Source organism: Pleurodeles waltl, chromosome 6 (genome assembly GCF_031143425.1).
Source record: "Pleurodeles waltl isolate 20211129_DDA chromosome 6, aPleWal1.hap1.20221129, whole genome shotgun sequence".
In the NCBI taxonomy this organism is placed as follows: Eukaryota; Metazoa; Chordata; class Amphibia; order Caudata; family Salamandridae; genus Pleurodeles; species Pleurodeles waltl.
The window spans coordinates 1,545,187,769-1,545,209,308 of record NC_090445.1 but is presented as its reverse complement, the minus strand read 5'-3'; the positions used below and the strand labels follow the sequence as shown (position 1 = coordinate 1,545,209,308).

Sequence of the window (21,540 nt, the reverse complement as noted above, 5' to 3'; positions counted from 1 at the left end):
TAGGCACATGGCCTCACAAAACTCTTAAGAGTTCAGCAGGGGTTGCTCCGGTTCCCGGGAACTCAGGGAGGCTCGAAGTCGTCCCAGATGCAAGCTCTGCTGAGGGAGGCCTAGATCGACGAGGCTCCAACTGACTCATCAGCCGATGGATGAGGTGAATTCACTTTCTTCGACTTCTTGTGCCTCAACTTACCCAATCATCCTGAGGACTTGGAGTGGGGCGACAAAGAGGGAGGACTCAGCGATCGATCCCAAGACCTTCCTCTCGACTGGGACCGGGGCTTACGCAGAGTCGACTGCCGGGCTGCCGCCAGCTTTAGGGGCCGCTCCCTCAGTCTTCAGATGCAGGGCCGGCACTGGAAGCACAACTTCGGACCGTGGTCACGCTCCAAACACCAAAGGCACACAAGGTGGCAACCAGTCATAGACATTGCTCGATGACAAGACCTGCAGGATTTGAACCCGGTCTTATGAGATGATATCCCTCAATGCACCAGGAGTAGAAATAATCAAAAAGCTTTAACAAAAAGTGAAAAAAAGAAGAGTCAAAAAGTGACTGAGAGGTAGCTCTTACTTCACATCAGCAATGGCTGTCATAAAAAGAAAAGAACTGATGTCAGCGCGCCGGGGTAGCGCCAGTATAGGACCTGCAGCAAAATTTCCAGCATGGACAACGGTGACGCAGAGCCAACTGACGGCACCCGACGGCGTGCAGGGGTACTGCTTTAGAAAAATCTCCGGATTCAAACTGGCGCTTGGGGAAATTTTAAGGTAAGGAATCTGCAACTAGATGTCTCTATCAGATTACTGGGTGCAAGCTATGGTCACTACAGAGGCACTTTCATTTAGTTCTTAACATAGCTTTAGCCTTGGATAGTATTTTTCTGCAGGCATTCGGAATGTCTAAGAGACGGAACTCGCTGCATTCAAGAGCCAGGCCAATAAAATCAGTGATGCAGGCATAAGATCTGGTCTTTGCAGCAAGACAGAAGGTTCAGCAGAGGTCACAGCTGAATTTGTGGCTGTGCTGAGAGGGGAAGTGGCTCTGAACAAATATTGTCTGGGCTACCATGGGTCAATTAATATTACATGGCATGCCTCCCTCTTCATCATGTTCATAACTCTCAGGATCATGTGAAGTGGGGGTACAATGTAAACAAAGGTCCCTGAGCACATGACATTGAAAAGAAATTCCCCCACAACCACAGTAGAGTGTGCCTGCTCATGTTTGGTTTTGACCGGTTTCAAACCGGTCAAGATTCAATATGCCTCAATTGATGCAGTTCCCACTCATGGTCAGCCCAGGTATTGCCAAGCAAATACTTCACAGTCAAATCATGCCTAGTGACCCAAACCCAAATCTTTTGTGCTTCCACTGACTGCAGGCAAGACCATCACCCTCTCTACTAGTTGATATAATAATATATGGATGTATTGTCTGAAGATACCTGCACTGAAGATACATTGATCCTCGAGAAGAAGTACTGCAGGCATAAGATCTACCTCTCAGTTCCAGGAGATTGGTAAACATGTGTTTCTTTTGGCCACCATAAGCCACTGCCAATACTTTTTGCAGGTGTGTTCAAGTCCATTGTCATAAAACAGGATGTTCTTTGAAGGAATGTTAGACCTATAAGTGTGTATTGGTGCAGACTCCAACATAGCAAACCTGTTTCCTTCTTTTCTGTCACTCTGACAAGATCTTAAATCGATTCTTGGCTTTCTATCAACTGTTTGACGAAATCCTTCTGAAAATGCCTCAATCTGTGCTAGCACTGCACCTAAGAACTAGATATTCTTGAAAGAAATTAGGGGACGATTTGTCTTTGTTCTAAGCAAGGCCTAACTTGTTGAAAAACCAGACGGGCTTTGGAAGAGACCTTTATAGTATGAAACAAATTTCCCTTGACTAGCCAATAGTACAAATAGGTTACTACTTGAGAACCTAATTGTCTGAGATATGCAGCAATTGGAGCCACTCATTTTGTGAATATCCTTCTGGCAGATTTGAGGTCAAATGGGTAAACCCTGAATTGAAAATGGAGACCTGTGAAAGTATGCACCCTGTATGCCTCAAGATGTCATGTAATCCCCTTCTTGTAGTAGCTGAAGTACATCCTGCAAAGTAACCATGAGAAATGATTGTTTCATCAAAAACTTGTTTAGTTACCATAGATCTAAAATAAGTCTCCACTAACTGAATTTCATCCTGATGAGGAAATATAAGAATAAAAACCTACATTTCTCTGGAACCTAGCTTCTTTCTTTAACATGGCAAGGATCTCAGCTTGTACCAAATGAAGATGTTGATGGGGCCTCTTGTGTGGCAGCGTAGCTAGAGGTTTCTGGATGAACTTAAGTCAATAGCCATACTAAATCTAGTAACCACCGGTCTAATGTAATATTGGCCCATTTCCTGAAACAAAGGATCCTCCCCCGTACATGAGCTTTTGTGCAGTAAGGAGCAGATATTGTGACAGTCGCCTGAGAATTGTCACTGTTGCCTTAAACATTCTTGGGCTGTGCTGACTGCCACATTTTCTACAAATTAGATATTTTTGGAAGGATGCTGGGGTGGTGCACTGTATTATTGTTCATACTGCTGATGGTATGGTTACTGAGGGAGCCAATATAGTTGGTATCTGTAGTTTTGATGTCTACCTCTGGAGGAGTACTGACTCCTCCGGCTTTAGCGCTGGTGGCGGCCTGTACAATGGTCTTTTTTTTGCCCCTCCCCCCAACACATGCCAACATTGCGTTCTGCACAGCATTGACACAAACCAGAGGTGCCTGGCTCACCATTTAGATCGAAGGCTTGCACAGTACCATCATGGATTTCGACTTGCCGTGCAGAGTGCACACACAAAGTAGAAATGCATTCTGCACAGCACTGCCAATGCAATGCTACACTTCACTGAGACAAGTGAAGCATGCAAAGTGGCCAGTGTTCACACAAGCTGGTGATACATTGTGTACAGCACTGTCATATCCCAGAGTGGAGCTGTGTAGAACACTTAGACAAGCCTCAGGTGCACTCTGTCTGTGCAGCATTCACACAAGGCCAGGCTGCATTGTTTACAGCACTAACACAAGTCAAATGTGCATTGTGAACAATACGAACACAAGCCAGAGGCACATTTTTAACAGTACAGGGAAAAGACAGGTGTATTGGATGCACTTCACACACTCAAGAATGCACTAACTCAAGCCATGAACAGAAGTGTCAACACACCAAGGGTACGTTTTGCACAATTTATGGTCAGACACAGCACCAATACAAATATAAACTGAAGTGGTGTATTGTGCACTATACTGACAATTCACTGGTACACTGTGGACAGCCCTCAAACAATCCAGGGGTGCACTATGTGCAACAGTCACACAAACCAGAGGTGCATTGTGCACATCATCGACATGAACTGGAGCTGCAGTGCCTACAGTTCTGAGACAGGCGATTTGTGCACTGCGCATACACGTGTACATGACCCAGGTGAACTGTGCATAGCAATGACACAAGCTGGAAGGAAACTGTGGACAGAACTGAGATTAGTTAAGGATGGATGGCGCACAGTATTCACACAAGCCTGGGCGCACTGTGTACAGCAGCAACACAAGCCACACAAGCAGTGTAAACAGTACAAACACAAGCTAGAGGAGGCTCACTGAGCACAGCACAGAGACAAACTAGATGTGCATAGTGCACTGTATTCACACTACCCCGAGATGCATTGTGGACAGCACTAACACAGGCTGGGGCAGGGACATCTTAAGGATTTTGGGGACCCTTATTCGGAACAGTTTTGAATTTATGTTACAATTTCAACAATGCATGCCCTCTTGGCCCTCCCCCCCCCCCCATGACCACCTCCTCAGATTCCCTCACTACCGCTTGGTAAATGTGCCCCTTATCTCTCTATAACCCCCCCCCTTCACATACATTCATTTATTTTAAAGCGCAAGTAAAGGCTGGCTTTACTAATCCACTCAGCCACATACAATATAGTTCTGTTATTTCTATGCAACTTTATGGCAAGTCAAAGCTCACAAGAGGTATCTTGATATTTTAATTGCTTCCTGAAGGCTAGACTGAGGAGGTGCTTTTAAACTGCAAGTTTCTCAGTTATTGCTAAAGACAGTGCTCCCCTGAGGACAGCACCCGGTGCAGTTGCACCGCCCTGTAGCCGGCCCTGTTCTAACCCTGCAAAGGGCTCAAGCCTTCTTTGCTGTCAAACACCCAGTGATCTTGCTGCATCCAGTTTTGTCTTTTTGAACTGGAGAGTCTCCACCCTGTTGTCCAAATAAGGTGTGTCCATCACAGGGCATTTCCAAGAGTATACTTTGGATGTCGGGTCTAAAAGGAGTAGATTGCAACACCCTTGTATGTGCAAATCAGCTGCTCCTGCCAGCTGTCTAAAACCAGTAATTGCAATGTCCCTGATGGTGTCAACGATAGAGGAACATGTTTTTCCCTTACTATAAGATGGCCTGTAACTCACACTTTTGTTGTCTGGAAACAAGTTTAGATAGGGTCCAGTGTACGTCCACATTTGTTTACTGTATTGTTTGAAGCCTTAACAAAAGTTGCAAGAACCTAGCACATTTGCTCCATGGGACTCAATTGAAATGGTAAACGTTAATTCCATAACCTGCATCAAATCAATTTGCTGATATTGTAATAAATGTATACAAGAGCATATGAGAACATTACCTTGAATTCATACCTTAATCATTTATTTTCCCTTTCCTGCTTGTATCCTTGCCAAAACCACCAACAGATACACTGTAGTTTACAGGGATCCACTGTTCTTTTACTGCACAATTATTTTCCTCAGGACATTAATGGTTTAAATGTTTCCACAGTCAAGAAATATGGTTCCTTTTACTAGCCTGACTAGGATACAGGTGCTCACTCTCCTTTGGTATAGTGAATTCTACACCAACGTCCAGAGAACAGCAGTATGGAATATGCTAAAAGTTGGCACTTGCCCTGATGAAACCCACAGCCTAACTGAACTCTGTCCAAACATTAACGCTACTCTTGGTGTTGCTTATTGATTGCTGATGAAATGGAGAGTAAAGTATCCATCTTGGTCTTTCTCCCCTATTTACTGTTTGACTGCCCACGATCTTTACACATGTTTTTTCTATATTACTCACTTATTCACCTTTTGACCACTGCACCATCTGCACTATTGGTTCTGTTGAGTTATTCCACTGTGAGAAATGAACAGAGAATTGTTTTCTTATATACAGGCTGAACCATACAATCACGTTAATGTCTGTAATTTGGTTTGGTTACTCATGCAACTCATACATGGTGAATTCGCTCTTGTGCAAATCGATCTCACAGAAGTGTTGTGCTAGGTTCTTATTATTTACTCTGGTTCTGATTTGGGTCTAAGAGTTAATCTTTTTTCATATATTTCTGATAGAAGTTTCAGCCTTAGCAGAAATCTTGATCTTAATGTTAATGAGCCTTATACCTTCCCAGTTAGGTGGTGTAGAGCATGAAGAAATGGGATTTCTGGACCATCTCGGAGATGCTTGTATAACCACAGGCCTGCCAAGGATGTTAAATTAACCAAGCAGGCCTATCCTCTGTTGTTTTGGATTTTTAATCCAGGCTTGTTTTTTCATCACCTTCATATTAAATATGTCAGCTCAAGGAGAGTCCGTTGGGGTTGTGGCGGAATAGTATCTTCCTTGACAGGTGCTACACAGTGTACCTATTCTGGCACTGTCTACTGAGGGGTTCAGTTTACAACTTTCCTTTTTTCCTGTCCATCAGCTAAGCAGACATGACACTGTGCTGGTGTTACAGGTTAAGCTGCAACTCATGAATGCAACAGAAGAGATGCTGAAGGGCTTTTCTAAATAGAAGATGCAGAGGAGCGTGTGGCACTGTAGGTTGAGTGTGAGGCCTGAACTAAGGAGGTGACAACCATCTGGAAAGCGGTCTTCTCGGATCAGCTTTGGTGGGATAAGGAAAACCTTTTGAAGTGTTCTAAAAGCATCTGTCGAAAGTCTTTAACCAACGCAGCTGGTACCTGAGTCATTGGTTGGTTTGTGGAATAACAGTCATAATGCCATTCCTTGGTGCTCCTCAACGGGTTACGGTATCATTTCTTCTTTCCCCTACCACTCTGTGTTGCTGTCCATGGCTTAACAAGATGCGCTATGTCGCAGTCACAGCTGGCCACGTCATAGTGCTTTTTTCTTGACTTCAGGTCATGTTGCACAGCAGTCCATGCTGCTGTGCAACATGTCTAAAAAAAATGTCAAAGATAATAGATCTGGGGTTGAGAGGTAGGTTTGTCAAACAAATGTTTTGCCAGACTTTAATCCACAGCAGGTTTCCTCAGAATTTTCTTTGGCGCTCCATTAGAAGTGGAAAGTATCTACTTAGATGTCAACTTAGGTTCTTAATCAGAATTTTGGCTTCCTTGGACATTTTTAAGGATTCTTCTGATTTGTTCGCCAGAGGATGGAATATCCATTGCTTTTGACAAATGAAGCAAAAGCTTACTGTCCGCATCTTTAAGGATTTTTTGGATAAAGTACGACCAATGTTATATTTTGTGGCCTGCATATAACCAGTAATTGCAAATAATCTGAATGAAGCCTTTTTTAGCAACAGGTTCCACATGGTCCTAAAGAAAAATGTTACGTACCAAGTAAGCATCTGTTTGTGGCAAGTATTGCTGTAGATTCACATCCTCTGCATTCTTCTGCCATCTGGTGTTGGGTACAGATGTTTTTTTTTCAAAACGTATTTCGTATCACAAGGTATAGTAACTCCTCCCCCTTGCTGGTAATGCACATGGGCATCGACTCCATTGTTAGATTGCTTTCCCGCAGATGGCGAGAATGGAGTGTAGTGTAAAGATATAAGAATGATATGACCATGAGTGTGAGTATCTGGAAAGGACTGCAACAGCCACAGGTGCCTAGGGAGGGAGGCGGATGCATGTGAATCTACAGAACTACATGCCATATACAGATGCTCAGTGGATAAGTAACATTTTCAGTTTGATGGCATGTGTGGCTGTAGATACACATACTCTGTATAGACTCTAAAGCAATGCCTCTCCAAAGCGGTGGCTTACCTGTGGGTGTTACAGTGGTCTGGAAAAAAGTACTTAGCACTGCTTGACCTACGTTAGCTTGTTAGCATGATAAAACATCTACACAATAATGTTTAGTGAAAGTGTGTGGTGTAGACCATGTAGCTGCCTTAGAGATGTTTGGTAAAAGATTTGGACTGGTGTGAAGAACTACTTTATCCTTGTGAATTTGGAAAAAAGGTTCTTTCAAGGTTAAAGCCTGGAGCGCACTTGCACATCTAAGGGAAGTGATTGCAACTAAAAATACCACTTTCCAAGACAGAAATTTTAAAAGACATGAGTGCAGAGGTTCAAATGGTAGGCCCCAGAACCCAGTGAGGACAACATTAAGGTTCCAAGAGGTACCAGCGGAATAATTCTTCCAAGTCCTTCCATAAAAGTTTTAATAACTGGTATTTTAAACCGAGAAGAAAGTTGTCTATTTTGAAGGTAAGCAGCTATGGCAGCCAAATGTAACCTTATGGAAGTGTATGCTAAATTTGCTTTCTATAAATGATGAAGATATAAAAGAATATTTTGTACTGACACTTTGAAGTGGTCCCCTTGTTTGCACAGGCAGCAGAAGACAAAACACTTCAATTTTCCAGCAGAGCATGCTCTAGTTGTAGGTTTACATGCTTCCTTAAATATATCCATACATTCTTGAGGTAGGTTTAGGTATCCAAACTCTGACTTCAGGAGCCAAATTGCAAGCTTCAATTCCTTGGTATATGGGTGCCTGACTTGGCTACGATTCTGAGTGAGACGGTCTGGGTCGAGAGGAAGCTTCTTGTGAGGAACCACTGATAGTTCTAGCAGAGTGGTGAACCATGTCTGTCAGGCCCATGTGGGAGCCACTAGTACCAGCGAAAGAGACACTTGTCTGAGCTTCAGAACCAGATACGGAAGGAGAGGTAGAGATGGAAAAGCGTAGGTAAATATCCCTGACCAGTTCACCCACAGAGTATTGCCCTTGGACTGAGGGTGTGGGAACCTGGAGGCGAAGTGTGGGCATTTTGCATTTTCTTTTGTTGTAAATAGGTCTATGTCTGGAAACCCCCAGTTTTGGAAAGAAAGGAGCAGGCTTCGAGGGTGGAGTTCCTACTTGTGGACTTGTTATAACATGCTGCTGAGGAGGTCAGTAACATTTTTGTGTGTTCCTGGGAGGTGTTTCGCTAACAGGTAAATGTTGTGACGAATGGCCCAGTGCCAAGTTGACTGTGAAAGATGAGAACTGCAGAGAGTGTGTCTCCCCCTGTTTTTTGCACATAGTACATGGCTGTCATGTTGGCTGTGCATATGAGGACTACCTTGTTGATGAGGTGAACTATGAATGTTTTCAGCGCTAGGTAAACAGCTAGGAGCTCGAGATAGTTCATATGCAATGTCTACAGTATGTGATCCAAGGGACCCTGGACTGTGAAATCCTAAAGGTGAGCGCCCCACTGTGTCTGAGATGCAGTAGAAATCAGAGGTATGGTGGCTTCTGGGGATGGTGTTCACTGTATTAGTGGTTAACTACTTGAAGTTAAGGTTTTTTGTAATGATGTAAACAGGCTACTTTTGTGACCATGTTTCAGGGTTTCCAGGCTAGGGTTAACATTGCACTTCTTACTATGACTCCCGCAATGGGGAGGATTCAAGCATGCTAATCTATGAAAGATTCAATGCTGGAAATAAATCCTTTCAACTGACAGTTCAAATCCCAAGTGTGACTGCTAAGAAGATCCATATTCAAAAGTTGTGTTTTATTGGGAACACATTTGTACTATTTTTTAATGGCTCATTACAATGATGTCTGTTAGGAATGGGGTCTTTGGTTGGAAGTCAGGTTACTCCCTGTAAAAGCAAGGACCCTCACGATAGTCAGGGTAAAAGAGAATCACACTCAGTTAACCCCTGCTCACCCCCTTGGTAGTTTGGCACGAGCAGGTAGGCTTAGCTTCAGAAACGATGTCTAAAGTATTTGTACCAACACAAACAGTAATGCAGTGAAAACACTACAAAATGGACACCACACCAGTTTAGAAAAATAGGTAATATTTATCTAAATCAAACAAGACCAAAACAACAAAATTCCAACATACACAAGTCAAGATATGAATTTTCAAAAGAATAAGAGTCTTAATCCCTAGGAAACAGTGAGAATGCTGTTACACAAAGTACTTGGTTAGCGTCAAAAATAAAGCTGCACGGGCGAGTGTGCATCGGAAAAGTCAGCAATGCGTTGATTCCTTAGTCACAAGTGAGGCCAGGCATAGTTTTTCTCCCTCGCAAGGGAGCAATGCGTCTATTTACAAATGGGGCCCTCAGATCTGTGCAGAGTCGGGTTGACTTGGACGCCCAGGGACAATGTGTGTAAATTCCGGTTGCACAGTGTTAGAAAACTGCGCTGCACGGGGTTTGCGATATTATCAGACTCCGTAAGCGGGTGTTGTGCATAGTTTCTCCAGCCGCGTTGCATCGATCTCCCAGTTGCGATGCAGGTGGAGTGTCGATTTGAGCCACGAAGCCGGCAGCAAGTCGTTTATCAGCTGCCTTGTGAAAATTTCCCTGCATGGTGTTCTGTGCATGGATTTTCAGTTCTTGTCTGCCAACTTCACCTTTCAAGGGCCCAGGGACTTGATGGGGGACCACTTGGCAGGGCAGGAGTCTCACCAGAGTCCAGGTGCTGGCAGGGGAAGTATTTGATGGCCCTGAGACTTCAACAACAGGAGGCAAGCTCAGTTCAAGCCCTTATAGATTCTTCTCAAGCAGGAATGCACAACAAAGTCCAGTCTTTGTCCCCTTTCACAGGAAGAAGCAGCAACGGCAGGATAGCCCACTAAAGCACAGTCACAGGCAGGGGCAGCACTTCTCCTCAGCTCTTCACCTTGGCAGAGGTTCCTCTTGATTCCAGAAGTGATCTAATTTTCAGGGGTTTGGGGTCCACTACTTATACCCCTTTCTGCCTTTGAAGTAGGCAAACTTCAAAAGAAAAGTCTCTCTGGTTTGTAAGATCCTGTCTTGTCCAGGCCAGGCCCCAGACACACACCAGGGGGTTGTAGACTGCATTGTGTGAGGGCAGGCACAGCCCTTTCAGGTGTGAGTGACCACTCCTCCTCCCCCTCCCAGGACAGATGGCTCATCAGGATATGCAGGCTACACACCAGCCCCCTTGTGTCACTGTCTAGAGAAGGTATGCAAACAGCCCAACTCTCAAAATGCTCCAGACAGGGAATCAACAAACAGGCAGCGTCGCACAATGGTTTAAGCAACAAAATGCCTACTTTCTAAAAGTGGCATTTTTAAACACACAATATAAAAACAAACTTTACTAAAATATGTATTTTTTAATTGTGAGTTCAGAGACCCAAAACTCGATATTTCTATCTGCTCCCAAAGGGAACTACAATTTAATAATATCTAAAGACAGCCCCCATATTAACCTATGAGAGAGATAGGCCTTGCACAGTGAAAACTGAATTTGGCAGCATTTCACTGGCAGGACATATAAAACACATTAGTATATGTCCTATCTTAAACATACACCGTACCCTGCCCATGGGGCTACCTAGGGCCTACCTTACGGGTGCTTGACATTTAGTAAAAGGGAAGGTTTAGGCCTGGAAAGTGGGTACGCTTGTCAAGTCAAATTAGCAGTTTAAAATGGCTCAGACAGACACTGCAGTAGCAGGTCTGAGCCATGTTTACAGGGCTACACATGTAGGTGTCACAATCAGTGCTGCGGGCCCACTAGTAGCATTTGATTTACAGGCCCTATGCACCTCTAGTGCACTGTACAAGAGACTTATTAGTAAATCAAATATGACAATCATGGAAAGCCAATTACACATTCATTTTACATAGGAGCACTTGCACTTTAGCACTGGATGGCAGTGGTAAGGTGCCCAGAGTAACAAAAACAGTAAAAACAGAGTCCAGCACACAACAACGACCTGGGAAACAGGGGCAAAAAGTTAGGGGAGACCACGCCAAGGATGCCAAGTCTAACACAGTCTGAGCCACTTAAAAGCATGAGACCTTGTTTCACTTTGCATTCTTATATGGAACATGGTGGTCATGTTGTGGGTTATGACCATCATTGACTTCTCTTGTATTGCAAACATGGAGCATTGGAAAGTAAATATTTAAGTGTTTGGTTCAAAGACATTTGATGTGTGAGATCTTTTCTATAACATACAAGTACAATGGCCACTTGTTAGGCCCCATTCAGTGGGTCACAGGAAGTGACATCACTGGATTTCCCTTCGTCCATCTGCACAAGAAGTGACATCACTCCTTTCATTCACAACCCTAAACCATGGCTACCGCTCAACACAGTGCTGCCTAGCCGCACCACACAACAGTGCAGGAGTGCTCTCCAGCCCTTCCTGCAAGTTGTCATGCACTTACCCACACCCAACTTTTACCTCACCTGCACTAACAGCACCCAAAACCCTACTCTCTCACATTCACAGTCCTACAACCACTCACACAATACTCAGCACTCACTTGCATGTCCCTCAACCTTTCACTCACCAAACTCACCACAGAGATCTAGGACATACTGCAGAACGAAGCCCCAAACCTACTTTTCCTTATAGAAACCTGGCTGAAACCCATATCAGCACCTGACAGCTAACTGTGGTAGTTGAGGTGGATGTTCATTAAGTCCTCGGATCTGTCTAACTGTGGCTTTGCAAACAGGGCCAAGTACAACCCTTTCCATGCCAGACTCTCAGGAAAGCAAGGATGAGCAGGCAAAGGCCTCTCAGGGAGGTTTTGCACCCTGGCTTGTCTGTGCAGTTTATGGCAAAGGCCTCTAAGGGAGGTTTTGCACCCTGGTTTGCCTGTGCAGTCTGTTCTTCATTGTTGTCAATGTTTTCTAGCTGGGCAGGCACTATTTACTCTGTTATGCAGTTTTGGGTATTTTCTAGGTGAGCAGACGCCTTGTACTCTGGTGTGAACTTTTTCTAGGCGTGCTAAGTACTTTAGTTTGAGTGCATTGTTTAGAGATCTGTTTGTGCAAAATGTTCGGAAACTCTGTTTGAACAAACATATGGTGCAGATTAGCTAAAACCCTCTGTTTACTGCAGACCTCAAGGTAACTTGATATACTTGCTTGTTGTCTATTTCTTCTGTTCAGCTGCCCTGCCATCTAATTAAAGGGCTCCATCCCTGCCCCATTTTCCGGTCAGAGACAGCCTTCTAATTGACAGCAATACTTTTACTGCTTTGAAACTCAATTCCTTGCTTGGCTTTGTCGATCCGCTTTGAGAAAGAACTGTTCTCCCATCAGTGCCATTCTTGGCTTCAGAGATATGCCACTTGTGACAAGAACAACTTGGATATCTTTGCCTGGAATCTGGCGGCCAGCAACTCCTCTTGGAAGTGCGTCCCTTTGAACCAGTTTACAACTATCTCGAAACATGGCACCTGGTCAATTAGTCTGCACTGCCATGCCCCCATCGCCTTCACTATGACCATCTTTTCCTCGTTCAACTCTCCAGCTGTTATGGACCATTACATGGCCCTCAGGTAGGTGCCCTAACCAAGCGCTTCTAGTTTTGGTATCCCCTTTTTCTTGAAGGGCACCCTAGCAATTTCAGTTTGAACATGGAAGAAAGGGCTGAAGGAAAAGGACTAGTTGTGTGAAGTAACAATATTAAGGACAGATAAAGATTTCAGAATCATTTGAGCAGTAACTAAAACATACGTAATGAGGATTCAGTGCAGGGGTCAGTGCTCAAGGGCCCTTCAGAGGAACCTGAATTTCTTATAGCAAATCTTGTTTAGCATGTTTTATTTAGGACTTGCATCTAAGGCTGATTTTAACACATTCATTTATGGTAGTTTAAAACTACTGTATTCTTGTTGTAGAGTACCTCTCTTCACTGAAAGAGTGTGCCTTGCCACTAGAACTTGGGGGGCCCTACGAGAAGAATTAACAATCATCTGCCATCCTTTTCCTGGGAGTACCAGGTACACCAGAACCAATGCTACCTCTCTTTCTCTCTCTCGCTAATCCCCTAACCTCAGGGTTTGACACTGGTGTCAGTCATCATTTCTGATAGTGAGACTTAAACTTAAAGGGAAGCTGTGGAATATCTTTGGTTTTGCAGAAGTCCTGGGGATTCAGATGAGTGGCCCTTGGAGTGATAGGAGGCAGTGTGGGGGACAATTGGTCGGAGCTCATCAGTCTTGACTGCATGTTCCAGTCTATCATTATGGTTGGTGGCTAGGCATGGGTTTTACCTGGTGGCTGGTGTTGCAACCAGTGCGATACATGAACTCAACCTTGTAGCATCAGCTCCACTTCCTCTGAGGCCACAACAGTGACTCTGCATTGGAATAGGGACCTCTGAATGAAGCAGGCTTGTTTAGCAGCATTCCTCTTTGTCAATGGCAGCCTTCTCAGCCAAGTGCAGACAGATGCCCCCAGGTTCAGCAGCCTCCAGACCAAATCATCTGGGATGTTCTGTGTCTGATAGGTGCAGCCTCTGGGCTGAACAGTCTTTCGCGCACAAAGTGGGTTGCTGGGCAGCACAGTGATTAGTCTTGCGAAAGTCTTGGTGCAATTCACAAGGGAGCCGCTCAGAGAGAGCACCAGCTCCCCCAAACGCACACAGTTTAGGTCACTCCTGGATTCGCTCTCCATGGTAGTCAGCTTTCGCAGGGGCTTCCTCATGCAAGGGACACACTGGCTTCTACTCCTGGATAGCTTCTCCATCCACATAGGTAGGCCCCCTGCTATCCTCCCTAAGCAGGAAGACAGGCTTCAAGGAACTTTAGGCAGATGTTTCAGCAGAAAGTGCAGACTTCAAGTTATGTCCCCTCACTTATGAGAGACTGGCTGTCACAGCAGACACCTGGGCTGGTTGCACAGCAGCTGTGTGTTCACTCCCTTCCTTAATCAAGAATCTCGGGCCTGGGACAAAGTGGGGTGGCTTGGATCCCACTTTCATATTTATATTGCAGATAGGGGAGTAGACCGACTGCCTAAGGCTTCAGAACTGGCTTGGCTTTGTTCGCCTTCAAATTTGACAATCTGGCTGTTCATCAAACACAGTATTCAAAATTATGCTACAGTAGGTGGCTATGGGGCTGGCTCCGAACAGTAATATTGAAAACATAGGCACAATGAAGAGATCCTGAAGCAGCAATCAGAGACAGACAAAAGGGCAAGTGCTTTCAAAATACTTCCTCACCTTGAACAACAGAAATTGCAGTCCCACCCTCACACCCACCAAAGGGAGTGCTCGGGAAGAACTAGTCAGCAGCCTTTTGCTAAAACGATACTCACTGAATTTTTAAAAGAAACTCTGTCTCGATTCTCCTTGAACTTATTGGCTAGATTTACACCCTCCACCCAAAGGACTGCAGGTAAAACATTTGCAATGTTGGGGAAGTTGTCCTCATCCTCCACTGTGTACCATGCTAAGCCAGGGGCATCGAAAATAGACTGGGTGCCATTACTCATAACCATACCACACTAAAACTATACAAGCATTATACACTTTCTGCACTTGACATGCACTCAAGATGTCAGTGCAAGGGACAGTGGTTCATGTAACAGTGGAAGCTCACATGTGAGGATCTCTGAACCGCACTCAATGACATAAATACAAATGTCAGGTAACACCAAAAAGTCACAAAACAGGATACACTGCCACCATTAATTAATTTGTCTCAGCATGGGCATGATCAGTAGTCTTACATTGAATATGAGAGCATGGTCTACTCCAGGTCACGGTCAAGTTCCGCAACTTGCACTACCAGGGGCAGGCATAGGAGAGATTTACAAATTATATTTTGCATGCTAGAATAAGAATTAAATTACGCTTGTTTATATGACTTAGGGTTCCTACAGGAGGCTTTCTCACGTACCTTATGTTTATTCACAACATTCACTGTATGCGGAAAGCAGAACGATTTGACATGAAGGTCCTCCTTGTAAATTACGCTGGCTGGATTTTTTTCAGAGTTTAAAAAATACCATTCCCAATATTCTCAGCTATACCCTACTTTAAGGAGAATGACTATAGGAGGAATGTCCAGGCAGAACTGTTCTCCCTGCATTTCACCAGTATTGTGCGAGAAAAATGCATGCTGCAGCACAGGTGTTTTTTGGACACTTCCTTTAATAAATTTATGACTATTCAACACAAATGAAACAGGATTTCTTCCCTCACTTGACGTCGTGAAAGAATCAGACCAGGCATCTTGGGACAGAGAGTAAGGTCCAGCCACTCAGTGGCTGAGAAGCAAACAGCTCAAATACTATGTGAATTGGTTGTACTTTAAAAGGATGTTTTAGAGTTCATTCTAAACCAGCGGGATATTTATGTGACACGGACTCCAACCTTAACTAAAGGGAATACGCAAAACATATGAATCTATGAAATAGCCAATGCTGTGTAAAAAATACACTGATCATTCACAAAGGAGACATTTTATCGTTATTGATGAGTTTGATATATTTTGTAGGTCAGGGGAAACAAACTTGGGAATCTAGCATCAATAGATACAAAACATTTTGATAAAAGTAATAACACACTCAATTTAGGGTGCATGCAAAAGAGGGGTTAGACAAAGTGCAGAAACATGCCTCTAAAACACTCAAAGAGAGTTGCACAGCCAATCTGTAGTTGCAATGTGCCTTTAGCGAGTCAGAAACATGAATCAGACACACAGTTGCATCTTAAGTTGCAGACAACAGGGAAGCAACATTGTAAGCAGACTATCCATATCCTTGAGGTGTGAGGCAATGAGTTGACACTTGGAACATGTTTGTGTTACAGTGCTCAAAGATATCAATGAAATATGATAAAGTAATAACATTCACTTCAATATATCAAGTGTTATTAGTCAAAATGTTCCTAGGGTATATTACGCAAAGACGTAAGAGAAATTTCTGGCTTTGACAATTGTTTTAAACTTATTCAAAAAGGAAAACTGTTGGCCTTGTCCAAAATATCAGCAACATCCCTCAGGCAAGACTAGTGAGCAGCAGTCGGAATGGTAACAGGTGGAAAATATAACACAAATATGTACAGCAGAAAAATGAAGTTGAAAATGTTTCCCAAATGTTTCTTATAAAGTATAGAGCAGAGGTCTTCAGGGAAACCCTCACATATACAATCTGGCTACAATTCACACTAAAATAATGAGATGGAGGGGCTACTAGAGATACATTCTTAAATGTTTGAATGGCGAAGGTGCTATTTGTAAAACCACTGGGGGGTTCCACTGATGTTAGGCAATGATTCAAGGAGGTGAATCCATTAAAGAGCCAATGCTGGAGACCATAAGCTTCTCAAATTCCGCACCTGAAAGCTAAAATTATCTGTTCTTATCATGCTTTCCTGCCCACGTATGGGCTCAAAGCATATAATTAACAGCCACCATTAGAGAGAATGTTTGGGTGAAAGGGATGAGCCATGTGATTGAGCATCAGCATGGGCTTTTGACACAAGAGTTAGGATTTAAAAAGGTCTCACCTCCAAATGCCCTCTTCAAGGTGAGATTAAAGTTCATATTTTAGGTGTATGTTGACTGCTCAGCAAAGACCGCTAATTCAGCAATCGAAGACACCCACATTTGGTGGTACTCTTTAGTAAGGCAGCTGATTTGAGAAAGTGTGGCATTTTCCCAACTATGTTCAGTCTGAAGTATAAATGCAAAATTTCAATAGCATCAAGTGTAAGGACTGCTTGTCTTAAAATGCAGATGCCTGCTGACCACCACAAAACACCACACTTTAACAGCGAATCAAGCCACACATGATGCAGCATCAACTGCATTACAATTTATCACCCACAAGAATAAAAGACAGGGTACTTACCAATCTTTGCTGTTCCAAAAGAAGGTCAGCTTCTTCTTTCTCTTTTTTGTACAAAATCTCCATTTCCTGCAGCCTGCAAGATGAATTGAAGCACAGAGCTTTTATATCAAGCAAATCAGCACCCAAAGGACCAACAGGAAAAATGATAAGCTTTCTCCCCGCATCAAAACAGAGACAGCAATAATGAACTACTTAAGCAACAATACCACACATAGATCACTCACAAGCCTGACCAAACTCCAAAGATGACATGAAAAATGTGTGAGTCCACTGCAGACACTTGGGTATCCAGTTGGGGACGCTCGAATCAGCAACTACAGCCTGAATTTATTAGGCCAGGGCTGAACTAACTTCAATCGGTGTAGAGAATGAAGTGGCAACCCACAACATTTTAGGCTGCAAACATGCCTGAGGCAGTCTGCTGTCCTTGTCCCCACCATCAGTCAGAAGCATCTGCATATCTACTCAGTGGCAGTCACATGGTAAATCTGTCTTTTGCCCCAAAGAACTTCGCATAACACAGGTTTTCCTTGCAGCACTGAAAGTAACATGCCATAGCAACTACTTATCCCAAAGGGCATCAAAGCTTATCAGATGGAAAAGGGCATATTTCCACACATGCACACGATCCTGTAAAAGCTAACACCAAGGGAAAAGGCTTCATAAGGAAAAAAGTTACTTATCTGTAGCTTCAGTTCTACAGCACTTGCATCTTTCTTTAATTCACATGCTTGAATTATTCACCGATGTCAGACGGGGAACCCCCAGTAACAATTTCATTAAAGCAGTGTACATAAGTAATTAATAACATTTACATCACATTCACATCATTAGAAATGCTGCAAATTCAAGCCAATCAGAGGCCAGCACCCCTAGCTGTTTCCATCGGAGGCTCCCAACTGTCCGATTTTTCTTTGGCTCATGTTATTAGGGAGAAGGGTAGGATCTCATGTGAATCTATGAAAGATGCCAATGCTGGAGAACTAGAGCAACAGATAACTTGTTTTCTTCTCCAGCACTGGATCTTTCATAGCTTCACAACCTTGAATCATGATTACAATAGCAGCACTACAGATAAGAGCAGTGTAGTAATGAAGCTTAACTTATGTAAAAAAAGGTCTTGAAGCAGAGCTTGTCCCACCATAGTTTCCTGCTGTTCTCCACATCAATACAGTAATGCTTAACAAAAGCAACTTCCAAGCTGCCGCTTTACAAATGCTGTTTAGCGAAATCCCTAAAACAGAGCAGGTGTTGTTGCCGTAACCCCTACTGAATGTCCTGTAGCTATCCTCGCCAGTGGTCTTAATTAATAAATGATGTTGTGATGCAATCATCAATCCATCTTGCCAATGTCTGTTTCATTATTGTTTCGCCTTTATTTATCGTACCAAAAGCTACAAACAGTTGCTCTGTATTTCAAAATTATTTTGTTCCATGCAAGTAACATTAAAGACATGTCTTTATATCCAAGAATGCAGTGAACTTTCAACCACTCTGGTTGGATTTAGAAAGAAAGTTGGTAATGTCATGTTTTTCTTCATACAAAAAGAAGATAGAACTTAAAGAAAGCATTTCTATATTCCTTGAAAAACTCAAATATGGTTCTTTATATTAGGGTGTTTGAAGCTCACTTACTCTTCTATGTGTCGGCTAGAAGGGAAGCCATCTTAGAAGACAACTGCTTTATCAATGCCTTTTGAATACGCTCTAAAGGTAGTTTCATTAAAACTGACAGTACAGTGTTTAATATTCTGGAGACAAATTTTTGTTATGGGTGGAAATAGCCTGAATAGTCTTTTCATGAATTATTTTGTGACTTTGAGAGTAGATGTCAGACTGTTTGTAGTATTCCAAAATCGACATATCACTCATAGGTGTTGTGGTACTGGGTCTGTATTTCTTTTACTTGGCTCTATGATGTAGAAGCGTGTGACTTCCTATTGTTTTTTTAATGTTCTATAAGAGAATGTTTATGTTTATATCTATGAATGTGGGCAGTTGGATCAGAATGTGGTTGATCATTTACCAGAGTATTTTTGTAATAAAAATGAGTTTCTTAATGAGTTTCAGATTGCTGTGAAACAACTTGATGGTTTTTTTGAGGGAAAAGTGAACCTGGTAGTTCTTCATCACCAATTCTTCACACGTGTTCAAGGATTGAATGAATCTAATCTTAAAATGTTGTCCAGATTACAATAACTTGTGCCTAGAAGTTATTCAAAGAAGATACAATAAACACTTTTAGCTTGCAGAAATGTGTCATTTGACAAAGTAACAGCCAGAGCAAAGAGTATGGAAAATGTCACTTACCCAGTGTACATCTGTTCGTGGCATTAGTCGCTGCAGATTCACATGCTGTGCATAGTCCGCCGTCTGGTGTTGGGTCGGAGTGTTACAAGTTGTTTTTCTTCGAAGAAGTCTTTTCGAGTCACGAGACCGAGGGACTCCTCCCAGTTAGGTTCCATTGCGCATGGGCGTCGACTCCATCTTAGATTGTTTTCCCCGCAGAGGGTGAGGTAGGAGTTGTGTATGCTAATAATAGTGCCCATGCAATGGAATAAATACGTATGTACAAAATGAAGGTTTAATGTAATATATTTACAAATGTACAAATGTTCAAGAATTACTTCTAAACGGCTACTGGCTCCCGGGGAGGAGGGTGGGCGCATGTGAATCTGCAGCGACTAATGCCACGAACAGATGTACACTGGGTAAGTGACATTTTCCGTTCGGTGGCATGTGTAGCTGCAGATACACATGCTGTGCATAGACTAGTAAGCAGTTATCTCCCCAAAAGCGGTGGTTCAGCCTGTAGGAGTGGAAGTAGTTTGAAATAAAGTTCTTAATACGGCTTGACCTACTGTGGCTTGTTGTGCAGATAACACATCTACACAGTAGTGTTTAGTAAATGTATGAGGCGTAGACTATGTTGCTGCCTTACATATTTCTGTCATTGGAATATTTCCTAGAAAGGCCATAGTAGCACCTTTCTTTCTGGTTGAGTGTGCCTTTGGTGTAATAGGCAGTTCCCTCTTTGCTTTAAGATAGCAGGTTTGGATGCACTTTACTATCCATCTGGCGATACCTTGTTTGGAAATTGGATTTCCTGTATGAGGTTTTTGGAAGGCAATAAATAGTTGTTTTGTCTTCCTAATTTCTTTTGTCCTGTCAATGTAGTACATTAGTGCTCTCTTGATGTCTAATGTATGTAGTGCTCTTTCCGCTATTGAATCTGGCTGTGGGAAGAACACTGGTAATTCCACTGTTTGGTTTAAGTGGAACGGTGAGATAACTTTGGGTAAGAATTTTGGATTTGTTCTTAGAACGACCTTATTTTTGTGTATTTGAATAAACGGTTCTTGTACGGTAAACGCCTGTATTTCACTTACTCTTCTTAGAGATGTGATGGCAATGAGAAATGCAACTTTCCACGTTAAGTATTGCATTTCACAAGAGTGCAAGGGTTCGAAAGGTGGACCCATGAGTCTTGTCAAGACAATGTTGAGGTTCCATGAAGGAACAGGTGGTGTCCTTGGTGGTATAATTCTCTTTAGGCCCTCCATAAACGCTTTAATGACAGGTATTCTAAATAGGGAAGTTGAATGAGTAATCTGCAGGTAAGCAGATATTGCTGCGAGATGTATTTTTATGGAAGAGAAAGCTAGATTTGATTTATGTAAATGTAGTAAATATCCTACTACATCTTTTGGAGATGCATGCAATGGTTGCACTTGATTATTATGGCAGTGACAAACAAATCTTTTCAATTTACTCGCATAGCAGTGTCTAGTGGATGGTCTTCTAGCTTGTTTGATGACCTCCATACACTCTTGTGTAAGGTTTAAGTGTCCAAATTCTAGGATTTCAGGAGCCAAATTGCTAGATTCAGTGATGCTGGGTTTGGATGCCTGATCTGTTGTTTGTGTTGTGTTAACAGATCTGGCCTGTTGGGTAGTTTGACATGAGGTACTACTGACAGGTCTAGTGGTGTGGTATACCAAGGTTGTCTTGCCCATGTTGGTGCTATTAGTATGAGTTTGAGTTTGTTTTGACTCAATCTGTTTACTAGATATGGAAGGAGAGGGAGAGGGGGAAAAGCGTACGCAAATATCCCTGACCAATTCATCCATAGAGCATTGCCTTGAGATTGCCGGTGTGGGTACCTGGATGCGAAGTTTTGGCATTTTGCGTTTTCTTTTGTTGCGAACAGATCTATTTGAGGTGTTCCCCAAATTTGGAAGTAAGTGTTCAGGATTTGGGGTTAAATTTCCATTCGTGGACCTGTTGGTGATCCCGAGAGAGATTGTCTGCTAGCTGGTTCTGGATCCCTGGAATAAACTGTGCGATTAGGCGAATGTGGTTGTGAATTGCCCAATGCCATATTTTTTGTGTTAGGAGACACAACTGTGTCGAGTGTGTGCCCCCCTGTTTGTTTAAATAATACATTGTCGTCATGTTGTCTGTTTTGACAAGAATGTATTTGTGGGTTACTATTGGTTGAAATGCTTTCAACGCTAGAAATACTGCTAACAGTTCTAGGTGATTTATATGAAACTTTCTTTGATGTACGTCCCATTGTCCTTGGATGCTGTGTTGATTGAGGTGTGCTCC

General features: G+C 43.0%; 1 protein-coding gene across 15 annotated transcripts in view; it reads right to left on the bottom strand.

The window, feature by feature from the left end:
- Positions 1 to 21,540, bottom strand: part of KIF1B (kinesin family member 1B) — a 1,289,105-nt gene that overhangs the window by 838,873 nt on the left and 428,692 nt on the right. For all 15 annotated transcript variants that reach the window (XM_069241187.1, XM_069241189.1, XM_069241193.1 and 12 more), the window contains one exon: positions 16,930 to 17,002. In XM_069241187.1, the coding sequence (XP_069097288.1) occupies positions 16,930 to 17,002 (73 nt within the window). The remainder of the gene's footprint in view (positions 1 to 16,929; positions 17,003 to 21,540) is intronic.